General features: G+C 42.3%; 1 protein-coding gene across 1 annotated transcript in view; it reads left to right on the plus strand.

Moving 5' to 3' along the window:
• The window catches only part of LOC109040448 (docking protein homolog), a 43,008-nt gene that overhangs the window by 16,277 nt on the left and 12,853 nt on the right, over nucleotides 1-13,878 (plus strand). The window contains exons 2-3 of the mRNA XM_019056402.2: nucleotides 5,668-5,850; nucleotides 13,483-13,636. Of these exons, the coding sequence (XP_018911947.1) occupies nucleotides 5,668-5,850; nucleotides 13,483-13,636 (337 nt within the window). The remainder of the gene's footprint in view (nucleotides 1-5,667; nucleotides 5,851-13,482; nucleotides 13,637-13,878) is intronic.

The raw sequence follows: 13,878 nt of genomic DNA on the forward strand, positions 1-13,878 counted from the left end.
GTAAGTCCGAGAAAATTCTATGAAGTTCTGGAGAGGATTAATGAGGGTCGTCGTTTTACTGACTGTCACCTGAATGATGAAAATTTGAGGGAGTTCTTGAAAGTTTCATAAAAAGGTACCACTCGTCGCCATCAGACACCCTTATATTTGGGAAAAGAGGCTGTCCCATTTTCCATAGGGAATGGCCGCAAGAGATTTTACATCCATACTTTCAGGAATCATAACGGATCATCGGAGAGGCCTAAATCCGGTGTCCTTTTCCGTCTAGCCCTCCAAGGGGCGAAGGGGGAGGGGGTCAAAGGTCAAACGCACAGTCCGCCATAACTTTGAACGAAACAACGGATCAACTTGATCTTGGGCTTGATTTGGCTATTAAATATTAAATCATGGAGGGGAGTGAAAAAATTATGTATGGCAGCCTCTTATCGTTTATTGGCATTTAATTTATTTGTATTTCCCGTTTTTCGTCAGAAATAAAAGTAATTTTACACTAATGATTGGTCATTCTTTAGGTAGAAGGCGCTTTGAACTTTTCTTATCCCTTATCAGCTGTAGCAGGCCCCAGGGAAAAAGGTAGGGAGGGGTGGCACGCGAGTATTCAGTCCGCGCGCTTCGAAAATAGCGCGCTACGCCAACTTTGAACGGTCATAACTTTTGAACCATTCATTTCCCCAAGTCGAACGATAGCTCGTTTTAAAGCTTGAATTAAGAGCTTTCATTTAAATTGGTTTTTGTAATGATTCATGCGTTTCCTTCTCTAGAAAAACCCGAAAAACTTAATTTTTTGGGCTTGAAAAATCAAGCAATGATTTTTTTCACATTGAAAAATTACCAAAAACAGACTTAAATATACATCAAATGAAAGGTCTTGTTGAGAGCTCTCATTTGAGCCCAAGATCAAGTTGATCCGTTGCGTCTTTCAAAAGTTATGGCGGTCTGTGCGTTTGACCTTTGACCCCCTCCCCCCTCGCTGCTTGGAGGGCTAGACGGGAAAGGACACCGGATTTAGGCCTCTCCGATGATCCGTTATGATTCCTGAAAGTATGGACGTAAAATCTCGTGCGGTCATTTCCTATGGAAAATGGGACAGCCTCTCTAGAAAGTTTTGGGAGAACGAAAAAGGAGCCTCCTTGGTGCCGACTGTAGTGCTCGTTGAAACTCAAAAGGAGGATGGAAAGGAACCACTGGCCGCGGCCAAGGTACAGTCTACTATAGGTGTGGACAAATGGGGTGCCGAAGTGGCAGCCCTGAGAATATATAGGCCATCGAATGACGTCGTAAGTCGTACCGTCTTTGCCGCGCAGTTCAAAATGAGGGTCTGACAGATCTGGTAGCTTCAATAAGCTATCAGATGAATAGATCGTATTCGATTCATCAAACGGGTGAGATTGTATCGATGTCGATTGGTTCAAAACATAAACGTAGCCTCCAAAGTCTTCAGAGCTCCGAGGGAACAAGTCTTTTGTAGTAGATAATTCATTCTTTTGAGTACCAAATGCCCATGCAAAGTGAAATTGTTAGGAATTTTCTCATTTCCAGCTTTTTCAAATTAAATCATAGTAGTTTTATTTGAGGTTATGTTCTATTGTTTTGAACCAAACGATACATCGAACCATTATCGAATACGGTCCATTGAAAAACTTGATAAAACTCAAAATAACGAAAAAGTTAACAAAGAACACGAAAAAATAACACGAAATTGACGAGACCCACTCTCAGAACAGAAAGTAAATAAGTTTTCAATATGACGACGCAGTCGTACCATTAAACGGTGTCAAATCTACGCGTTTCGAGGATTTTCTAAAAATCCATTTGTCCATACCTGTACCAGAGTGTACCTTGGGCCGCGGCTGTGTAGTGTTCTAGAAGCCGATGAGCGCGGCGCGGGTGGAGGGGTTCTCACGTGATCAATATGAGCTATCAATATCTCATCAATAAAGAGCGGCGCCGCTCTATTTTGATGCCTCGAAGAGCTGTGATTGGTCGTACAAGCTGCGCGCGCATTATGACCTCGCCATATTGATTGCTCATATTGATCGTGTGAGAAAGGCAATTCTGCCCAGCAGCCGGAGGGTGACGGGCGTCGTGGTGCCGGGAGGGTGAGGGAGGCTGCCACTGGGGGCGGTGAGCGGTCGATTAATATAATGATTTCCTAGGAAAAATATGTTAATAAGAAATAATTACTTACTCGTGCGGTCGCTTAGCTCAAAAATGCACGATGATACGCGGTTTCCGGCTACCAACGTGATTTTGGTCTTAAAATGACCGTTAGACCCTCCTGATTCAGAAACCACCGGGAGCCACCCGCGCTCCCCCTGTTTCCCCTCCCCCTTTTGGCCGCCATCTTGGAAAATGGCGGCCAAAATCGGGTTTTTTTAAAATGTCTCGCAAACGGCGGCAGATATCAAAAAATTTTCTTAGTTAAAAAAGATTCAGCGTGAAAAAGCGGTATGAATGAAGTACTCATACGTGAATAATATGAGAGAAGGGAGGGGGGGAGGGGGAGGCCCGCCGCGCCGCTGCGCGCTCCTCTGCTCCTCAGCTGTCTTGCGAAAAACTCGCTGTACCGGCGGGCGCGCGTCATCACCCGAGGCGTTGCGCCCTCTGGTAATCAAGCAATTAATAACTGGACACTTGAATCTTCTTGCCTTTTTACTTGCTGTGCTCGGAAAGGTTGGTAGATATAGACAAATTTGAAACCAAAGTAGGTAAAGCACCTTAAATAAAGAATTAATAAGAAATAAATATTTAAGTATGAACTGTCATGAATGAACATACAAAATTAGCCATGAACAGGTAGAAAATTAGAGTCAGTCCTAAAGAAGAAAGTATAAAATAGAAGTATAAAAAGAAGTATAAAATACAAATAAATGTTAATAAAATACATTTTTGACGGAAGAGTAAATGGACTACATTTTGCAATTTGAAACTATAAATTCTAGCCCGGTTTAAAACCAACGTACGTGCCATTAGTTTCCCTACGCTTATCCGTGTTTTTCAAAAAGAGCCAGAATTTAAAGTTCCAAATCGCAAAATGCAGTCCAAATGTTTGGCATGAGAGGATAAATTCTTTTGGTATTCATGACCTAAGTTTTGCAATAAACTAATACGATATTAGTGCGGTTGTTTGAAAGATGGATTCAAAATTAGAGTGCTTCGGGCCAGTAAGTTGGAAATGCACACCTTTATGAGCATTGCCCATCCCATAAACAAAGTGATGTGCACTTTAAATTAAAGCGTTGGCACTTGCAATTTTTTATACACATTGTTTTACGTCCACAAGATATTAGCTCGTAGCACTCTTTCGAAGCCTCTGATAGGGTGGTCCACAGTGGCACGATGGCAAGTCCCTCAGTGGTCTTAGTTCTACTTGTCCAACCCCAAGATTTCACATCGGGAACAACTGGATTCAGTTCCAAGCAATGTTTCCAAATGTGAGTTTGGAGCATTGCTCTCCGCAAATGCTGGCGCAATGCTTCCTCAGTGGGAGGAATGTCTCAACCGATCGATTTTTTTGAGTGTACAAGACTCTCCTGCATTCATTGACGGATTTTGCCTGGCTGGACGAGTCATAAATAAAAATAGTGAAGAGCTGAATGTTTTCAAAATCATTATTAGAAATTTCGTTACTCGATGAAAGCCTCAAAAATTTTCCAGTTACTTAAATCATTCTCCAATTAATTCCAGATATTCCACGCCTTCGTCTTGCCTTCGCCGTAGAAAGACGATACGGAGTCACAACCTGTAAACGCATGGAAAAATGTCAGTGCGTTGCGCATATCCGGCGAGATTTTCGATGTTAATTTAGAAATTTGGATCAAACTCCTATTTTTACCAACTCCATATTCTACGAACAGGTCCTGCAAACCGAATTCTTTCAAAATTTGGAACATAGAAGTTGCAATCACGATGATTTTAGAATCCACAGTACTGAGCAGTGCAAACTTATGACCACATAGAACAGCATTCTTATGCAGCATTCTTCAATATGAATGAAAAGTCTAGTATCTGCCTCCTCGTGGAAACACGGTGAAATATCGGCGCTTGAAACCAAATTTCCAGCTGAAACGATCGATACACGTCATCAGTGCAAATGACGATCTTACCCATTGTCTCCATAGATTTGATGTCTTTGTGCGAGTAATTGAAATAACTGAGTCTTGTCACGATCAACTTGCAAGAAATGGCCAAAATTTTTCGGTAGAGGCGTTGAACCTTTTACGAGAATTTCTCTTCCGGACCCTCTTTTCTCTCTTGTTTCGCTGATTTTAAGCTATTAAAGGCGGATATCTGTCGAAAACAATATCAACCCTGTCAAAGCTCTGCAGTTTGCGCTTAATTGCTGACTGAAAAACTTTTATGGAGAATTCGGGGAATGTTATAGCATTTGATTTATCGAAGGTATGCACCAACACAGCTCCATCAATTACGTTAGCGGTGCACGGGTTTACACAAGTTTCCAAGTCATTTGAATCTGAGCCGCTTAGAACCCTACATCCAATGATACCGCTAAAGTCTAAAATGAACCAAATTTCAAATTAGGTTTCCATTAAAAAGAAATAGATCGATAAGGCACTTATTTTCCACCCACTTGTATTCAAATTGTTTAGCAAAAGTTTATTTCTGAATTAAACTTACCTATTTTCTGTCAAATCTGTCTATATCTACCAACCTTCCCGAGCACAGCAAGTAAAAAGGCAGGAAGATCCAAGTGTCCAGTTATTAATTGCTTGATTACCAGAGGGCGCAACGCCTCGGGTGATGACGCGCGCCCGCCGGTACAGCGAGTTTTTTGCAAGACAGCTGAGGAGCAGAGGAGCGCGCAGCGGCGCGGCGGGCCTCCCCCTCCCCCCCTCCCTTCTCTCATATTATTCACGTATGAGTACTTCATTCATACCGCTTTTTCACGCTGAATTTTTTTTAACTAAGAAAATTTTTTGATATCTGCCGCCGTTTGCGAGATATTTTAAAAAATCCCGATTTTGGCCGCCATTTTCCAAGATGGCGGCCAAAAGGGGGAGGGGAAACGGGGGGAGCGCGGGTGGCTCCCGGTGGTTTCTGAATCAGGAGGGTCTAACGGTCATTTTAAGACCAAAATCACGTTGGTAGCCGGAAATCGCGTATCATCGTGCATTTTTGAGCTAAGCGACCGCACTATACTGAGAGGACTTACTACTTTCTTAGTAAGCAGGGGTGCAGAAACTTTCCAACCACGCGACGGGCCGTTTGCGTGAAATGGGGGAACCCATGTGAGGACGAAAAAATTGGGGCAACCTTGGGAGGGTTTTTTTTTTTTTTGGGGGGGGGGGGGTTTAGGGGAACCTAACCGTCAAGCACGCTGTTTCTGGGGGAACAAAACTGTTGACCGCGCTGTTTTGAGGGAACCCAACTGTCGACCGCGTTACTTTATGTGTCGGGCAAAATTCTGCGGAAACTTAAAATGGGGGAACCTAAAATTTTGGGGGAACCCTTGGAAGTTTCTGCTCCCCTGTAGTAAGTACTTAGAAGCATCATTGTCTTTTTCATTTTTTTCCTCTCAAACCTTATGGCCTGACCAATAATCTGACCGAGGATGCCTTTTTTTAAGTAGGATTTTCTTCCAGTAAGTGACGGTCGCATGGCGGCTACAGTGCAATAATTAGTAAGATTGGTTTTCATGCATTTCAGAAATCTTGGCAAAAGAAGTACTGCCTTCTTTTCAAATCGAGCAAATATGGCATTGAACGCTTGGAATTGTTCGACAGCAAGGAGGATGTTGTTTCCAAAGTCTCCTCTGCTCCCATCATCACCCTGGAGAATTGTATCAAGATCACCCGAGATGCTCAAAAACATCAACCTCACGTTTTTGTTGTAAGTTGAGCACAGTCATTTTCACGTGTCAACGTCACAGCTAAAGATGAAGCCGCCCTTCTAATTGGTTAATGGTTTCGAGGGCAAACCGAGACCCTTTTGAAATTTAAAAAGGAGCGAGAAAGGTTGTGAGGTTCCCCCTTATTTTGGCTCTAAAAACTCGTAACTATTGACTTTCTATTTTTCAATATGTTTTTCTATCAATGTTCGGCTGTTACTGAAAATAATTTGAAAGTTAAAAATATATATTTAATACAACAACAACTTTTATCTCAACCCGTCCCGTTTTGAAGGCTTAACCATGTTAAACTTCGTTCTGCGCGTCAAAAAAGCAGAAATTGGAGAGTCATGGTAACTTATGTTCAGTTATATGACTCTCGATGTTAGTTTGAGTGATAATGTAGGTCTTCATACAGGTTCCATCATGAAATGTACTTTTTTTTGAACAGCGCACTAGTCCATGTACTTTTTTACGTCACAGCCACTCTTCAAGATGGCTGCCTCGCAACTACCTTCTGTATTTTCTCCATGGGTACATGGACCGGCAGAGGTCGGGGGGGGGGGGGGGGGGGCGGCGGCTCAACCTCGGATTGCACGGCAAAACCCGTACCCTCCTGACGTCACAACGCTTCAAGATGGCAGCTAGAATCGAAATGCGACCACGATTCTTTATCCGCCTTGACTAATCACAGTGCCAACTCAGAGTCATTTTGGAGTCCCGGACACGACTTACAAAGAAGAAGAATAAATTTTTTTGTGTTGTTTAACGGGAAGAAAGCCCAGAAGTTTCATTCCTGCGATTCGAACTTGGGAAAAATCCCGTGAAACGTCCCGTGGAGACAAGACGTAGTTTAGTGTAAGAGCGCGGCGCGGTGAGGAAGCCCGTGGTCGGGAGAGTGGCGGGGCAGGGACACTGCCCACCCGACGTCGGGAGAGGGGGCGGTCGTCGTGCCGCGGGAAGGGGGTGGCTGCCGCTCGCGCGGCGCGGCGCGCAGGAGGGAAATTTTCGGCACGAATTTCTGGCACTTTATTAGCTTTATCAGGTGTAGAGATGTTTTCTTAACCAACATTCACACAGATCGCAATTTGTGCAAGTAACTTCCAACGAAGATATCAACTTTTTTATGCATAGATACAAACTTCTTTCTCATAAAAAACCATCACTTATTTTATTAAAATATCTTACTAAATGTTTTCATAACAGTCTTTGCAGTAGAAAAATATGGTAAAGCCTTTGTCGTTCTTTGGCTCATTTGTCGCATGTTCTTTGCACTTCAAAGAACACAGGCAAGGAACACTGCTCGATTAATATGGAGCTTCCCATAATCGTAGTACTGCACTCTTAGATTTATGTTGACTCAGGTAGGTAGGTACTTTTTCTTTTAAGCGGGGAAATCCAATTTTCTGCAACCAGTGCTAAATATTGACGTTAATATCTTCATGAGGAGCTAATTTTAGGAATTTTTTGTTCACAAATCGTTTTCTATGTGAAATTTTGAACAGGAATTATGTATCAGAATGCGCAAAATATTCGTATCTTGTCTTGTGGTCCATTGCTTTTTGATGGAACCATCGGAGATTGAAAATAACAGAAATTTCATGCAGTAAATGTCATAGAGAATCTGTGGAACTACTCACTTGATATTGTAATGGGGGGATGAAAAGATCCAACGCGTGTAGTCAAATGGTAGAGCTGATCAATATAATCGATAATGACACGACAGACACTAGATACACCTGGCTAAGGTGATCCTCTATTCGCGGCCCGATGATACGACCCCGCGCCGCGGACCTCAGAGTATATATCTTACAAAGTAGCATCCGGAAGAGCAATAACGTCAGAGATGTCAGTGCGATGACCAATGCTCCAAGGTAGATGATCTGAGACGCCAAAATGCACGCCTGAGCTTGCGCCTACGAAAGCAACGGCCCTCGCCCCAAGGCAATGGATGCATCGTGAAAATGCGAACACAGAACCGCAGGTGATATGGTACGCCCTTCCACGACAATATCGTTGTAAGAAATGTATTGTCAATTTTTGAAATTTTAAGAAATGGTCTGATGGAAGTCTGACTGGAGTCTCAGGGAAAAACAGAGGAAAGAAAAGTAGTATGCTGGAGCAAAAAAAATCAGATTGTGACTTGACAAAGGAGACTCAGCTGAGAAAAAACACAGAAATATCAACCAAACCCAGAGCCGGTCTTTGAGTTTCTAGCACCTCATGCGAGACATCGAATAACTCCTCCCCCTATGGTGGGTTGGGAAGAGAGGACCCAATCGTAATTGAGGAGTTGAGTGTGAAAAGTGCATTTCTTGAAAAACCTTTTTTGAGGTATAAGCAATTGAAAGTTTGAATGTTTGCCAGATGTTGTTTAATTATTTTTTCCACGAAAATTTCCCAAAGAAGGTGCTGATGGTTGCAATTCCTACTTGAAAGTAATTTTGTGTTGAAAAAATAATTAAAGTTGCCGAATAAGGTGCTCTTTCTGCATAGAACTAAAAAAATCATTCAGATTAGTAATCTCTCAATTAAGTCAACTTTCTTCATACGTATTGAGTCCTTTTAGTCAAACTCAGCCCCCTCTTCTTCCGAATCACGACTTTCACCAGTCATACCTCTTTACCCTTGCACTTTTTTATATGTATATTGCAATCGTGCGTAACAGGAAAAAAACCCACTATTTTCAGTCCTCTCTGCACGGGCGCAATATGTCCCGCACGTCGCCTGTATAGGCTCCGTCTCTCGACTGTTTGTAAACCAACGTAAATATCTATATTGTGGATTTTATCAAAATACCCGCAACTGGGTAGGTGAATGAGCCTTTGTTTTTATCAGTATCGTCGGCTGGCTGTAAGCGGCTGTTGCCGACGCCAACAGTTGGACCGACGGCACAGTGCGCCGACAAACTTGAGCTGCGTGCCGATATATGAACGCGCTCACCCAATGCAACACGTCGCGACTGCAATACGTCGGTACTCACTCCTATAAAGTAATTCATCTCGTGCTCAATTATTATCCGATTGAATTCCTATTTAGTCCGATGGTAGTTGGGGGTATGAGGAATGCGTAGAGATGTTTTACGCAAGAAATGCCCTTTTTACACTAAATGCCTCAATTTCTGCCTGGAAAATTGGGAAATCTCAACATTCAATGCTATTTTAGGATATTATAAGTTAGATTCACCTCCTTCTAGAACCCCCCCCCCCCCTCCAGAGGGAGGGACTCTTGAAATGTAATTGACTCACTTTGTGTATTATGCCACTTTCATTCAATTGGACACGAACTGCAGCCCGACCACGGACTTCTCACTTCCATCGATATTGATAGAACTAGACTCCATTGCAATGGAATACCCTTCGAGGGCGACCACGGACCTTGATCTATAAAAACGGCCTTTGGAAAGCTGTTCCATCGCGCATGGGTCGATGGAACTGCTCGATTCCATCGAAATTAAGGTTAGGGTTCTTCTATTGTTCACGTACTTCTCACTCGTCGGTCGTCGAAGTTGATCTGGTTCAAGTTATTGGTTGAAACCGGAATTTTGTGGTTAGTGTATCTCCCGCCATTAATGTTTTCCAACCTGCTTCTTCTTCTTTGATGAATGCATCGAGGACGGTGATTGGTTGAGAACAATTTCCTCTTTTTCGGTTAATCGTCTAACATCGCACGCCTTTCCATCGCCGTTCCATCGAGGTCCGTGGTCGCAAAAATTCTAGCGATGGAACTGCTATGGAACAAACTCCCACTTCCTTCACCAGGCTCTCACTGGCCCAATGACGATGTCAGTGGCATCTGGCATGATAGTAGCTCCCAAAAATGTATACATGTGCAAGCAAGATTCCAAGTCTCAACCCGCGTTTTTAGGAGCAGGTACTCCAGTCCAGGATCAAAATTTTGCCAGCCCTGAGTATCCAACTCACTCAATGTAACTGCAAGATATCTCGACAAATCCTAGAGCCAGGTCATACAGGGCGTTTTCATTTATGTAACCAGAAAAGAGCAAAATTCAATCCAAAGCCAACTGGAGATATTACCCCGAGTAAGGGATTTAAAAGGACGACGCTGTCACTTCTGTTATCCTTCCCAATTATAATATAGGCAAAAAAAAATGTCCTCTCAGGGAAAAGGAACGTAGAAGGCCTAACCGAGGCTGTTCCTCAGCCTAAAAAACGCTCTCCAGCCACAGTGGAAACGAAATGTGGATTTCGACTAATCGGCTCTATGAAAATAGCTGTGCTTAAAAAGCCTGACAGGTCGAAAAATCGTCCCCCTTGAACTTGAGATTTTCAGGATAAAGGGCGGTTTTAGAGGGTGGGTGAAAAAAGGTTGCTTTGAAGGCCATGACGAGACGAGTTTTTCGAGGTATCGCCGACTGAGATCGGACGAGTTTGAAAAATCATCCCCCTTGGACTTGAGAATTTTCGGATAAGGGGTGGTTTCAGAGGGTAGGTGAATACAGGTTGCTTGAAGGCCATGACGAGACGAGTTTTTTGAGGTATCACCGATTGAGATTAGAAGAGTTCGAGAAATCAACCCCCCCCCCCCCCCCCCCCAGTGACCGTGACGTTACTGAACTAAAGAATAGGCCGATTTTCACCAAAAATGAAACTTGATGTAGACCTCCTAGCAGTGAAGAACTATGCTTAGTTCCGTTTTGATCGTATCGATAGTTCCGGAAAGAAACGGTCGCAAACGTTCGTTAGATCCCAGTGATAAATATATACAGGGTGATCCAAAAGTCCCTTCCACCCCCTCTAACTTTTTACCTAATTGAGGTAAAGATTTGAAACTTAGGGGATATTCCTAGGTCAAAGGAAGCTACTTTTTGGCCCCCCTAAAATTTTCAGGGGGGCCCCCCTTGGGGGGGCAACGGCCCCCAACTTTTAATTTTCAAATGAGAAGACCCCCTTTGTGATAGCTCGTTCGAAAGAGCATAAAAAGAGAAAACTTTTCGCGCAAACCTGAAGTCAATATTTCAAACCGTTTCAAAATGGCGGCCGGTTAAAGTTCAAAATGGCCGAAAATTCACACCGGTTATTTGTCGATGGATTCGCGCGAAAATCGGTATGTAGGGGTATTTTGACACGAGAAAAACGAATTTGACGTTAGATTTTCAAAAAAACCGAAATTTCCAAAATGGCCGCCGGTTAAAGTTTAAAATGGCCGAAAATTGTCACCTCGGTTTTTTGCTGATGGATTTGCCTAAAACCTGGAATTTGAGAGTATTTTGGCATAAGATAAACAAATTTGAACTTAGATTTCTAAAAAAATCAATTTTTGGTCATTTTGAACTTTAACCGGCGGCCGTTTTGGAAATTTCGGTTTTTTTGAAAATCTAACGTCAAATTCGTTTTTCTCGTGTCAAAATACCCCTACATACCGATTTTCGCGCGAATCCATCGACAAATAACCGGTGTGAATTTTCGGCCATTTTGAACTTTAACCGGCCGCCATTTTGAAACGGTTTGAGATATTGACTTCGGGTTTGCGCGAAAAGTTTTCTCTTTTTATGCTCTTTCGAACGAGCTATCACAAAGGGGGTCTTCCCATTTGAAAATTAAAAGTTGGGGCCGTTGCCCCCCCCCAAGGGGGGCCCCCCTGAAAATTTTAGGGGGGCCAAAAAGTAGCTTCCTTTGACCTAGGAATATCCCCCAAGTTTCAAATCTTTACCTCAATTAGGTAAAAAAATAGAGGGGGTGGAAGGGACTTTTGGATCACCCTGTATTTATATAAATATCTCTATTAAATTGGCCGTTAATTAATACATCTCAATAACATAGGTACCATCATGCTTTCAACTTTGTTGTATTATTGTTCATCCGCAACGTTTCAGCTACTCATATGAGCCATCTTCAGGCGATTTCACTTAAAACTACACTAAAACTACAACTACAAACTAGGATAAAAGGTTAAAATTAAGTTCCATGCTATGGCATTTTCGAACTGGTTACGAACCGCACAAAATTGTAAAATTGCGAGCTCGCACGCGACCGGGTTAGGTATGCTGTTACGCGGTTATGCTGTTCATATAAAAATATATCGTACTTTTTTTATGAGCTACATTTTTCAACTCAGGGCTTCAGGATCGATGCTCTTAGAGCGAAAATTCCCGGAAATCACGAGATCGTACCGTCTGCAACAGGTAGATATTTCTTTGAAATCTACCTAAACAGGTGAAGTGTAAACAATGTAGGTACAAACATCTCGTTGCATTCACCAAAAAAATGAAAAACCCAAAACACCTCCAGCGCTCCCCTTCATTTTGAAGCTGCTTTTTTGTCCTAGCAAGATGAACCGTCAACAATAAATACAAATATTTCATTCCTAAAAAGAGGGAAAAAAGAGAAAAAACTCTATGTGTCTCCGGTGCCACCTCTTTTAAAGCAGACGTTTAACCTGCATAAAACAAAGTGTCAACAATGAAGAGGAAAAAATCCATTTCATTGCATTCTCTAAAGGAGAAAAAAAAATGAAAAACCGGAGCGCTGACTGATGTTTCCAAGGATGTTCCCTTTTTAATGTTACTGTCAAGTTATAGCAAGACGAGGTGTCAACAATAAGCAAATAGCCTAAAGCATTTACAAAAAGTTAAGAAATTAAAAACCAGAACCTCTCGGTGGCCTGTACACAGAGATGGAAAATATCATGAAATGTTTTGAAACTTTTGGGAATGCATGCCGGAGGCCAAGAAACGCCTGAAAACAGTGATTCTCGATTTTGACATCTTTCACCCCAAGCCCAAAACATTCATGCGTTGCAAATGTTTTGGGCTAAATTTCTCTTGATACTCCCCTTCGGGCCTCCCTTCGTATATAGCACCTCAATAGGGTAGCATAATAGTGCCGCATAAGGAAGACCATCTGAAACGATTTCCGGACTTCCGAAGGTTTAATTATTAATTTCGATAAAAATTAACAAATTTCAAATTTTTCCAAATTTATTCGAGCCCTCTGAAATTTCACTTTCCATCTCTGCCCGTGCAGCCGCATGGGTTGCCCTACTTCAAATCGGGCTTTGACCCTAATTAAAAAGATTGAATCTGAAAGAGAGCCTCACCAGGCGGCCGATATTTGAAATTTTGTGTTTCTCTGGTGGACAAGACAAAAAAAAGAGGGAATGGAGCTATGTAATCCGTGGATTATCTCGTTTGGTTGACTGGGATCTGCATCACAAGCTTCTTCTCTGGCAGAATAATCAACTGACAATAGGCACCCTTGTTAGCTGACAACCAGCGGATCATCGGGCCCGACAAGGAACTTGCTTCATGGATCTCAATTGACTGACTGAGATAGTCGATCAATCGTAAAGCCTCAGCTTTCCGTAGTCTTGTCTTGTCTATCCATGAATAACCTTCAATTTCGGTGGTTGTCATAGAATTGAGTAAAATGAAATGTGGTTTGGCTCTCTACAACCATCACACTCCTTGTTCAGAAGTTCTCAGCTTTAAGTTAATGATGACTATCGAGGCATGGTGATCCGTATCAGAGGAAATCATAGTACAGTCAGCCTGTGGCCACTAAGTTGTTCAACAAGCAAATCGATTTTTTTGCAAAGGATTATGAAGCGTGAAGATTTTATAGATATGTATCCTATCGTCGAATTCTATGATTTTTCTTCTTCTTTTTCCTCAGTTAGTGACGAAAGTCAGCATTCATCATTTTGCGGCTAATTCAGAGGATGAAATGGACGAGTGGCTCTCAGCTTTCCAGGCAGTTGCATTCAAAGACAATGTATCAAGGCAAACAGTCGAAGAAGACAATGACCTCTACTGTTCCTCAGGAGATGGTAATGGTAACCCTTATAAATTGTTCAGTAGGGCTGGAGGCAAAAAATGGATCAAGAAACCACAAGAAACAGATGGGGAGAAAATAGATTATTCTGTTGTTTGGCAGCTGCGCGTGTTATGCGAATGTTGTGTGCCTCTAGGGTTACCCAAAACCTGAAAGATTTTCTGAGTCATTTTGTTAACGAGTAATAATTAAGTTTCTTTTTATTTTTTGTCTCAATTGTTCATCATGGTTCATTTT

Source organism: Bemisia tabaci, chromosome 1 (genome assembly GCF_918797505.1).
Source record: "Bemisia tabaci chromosome 1, PGI_BMITA_v3".
In the NCBI taxonomy this organism is placed as follows: domain Eukaryota; kingdom Metazoa; phylum Arthropoda; class Insecta; order Hemiptera; family Aleyrodidae; genus Bemisia; species Bemisia tabaci.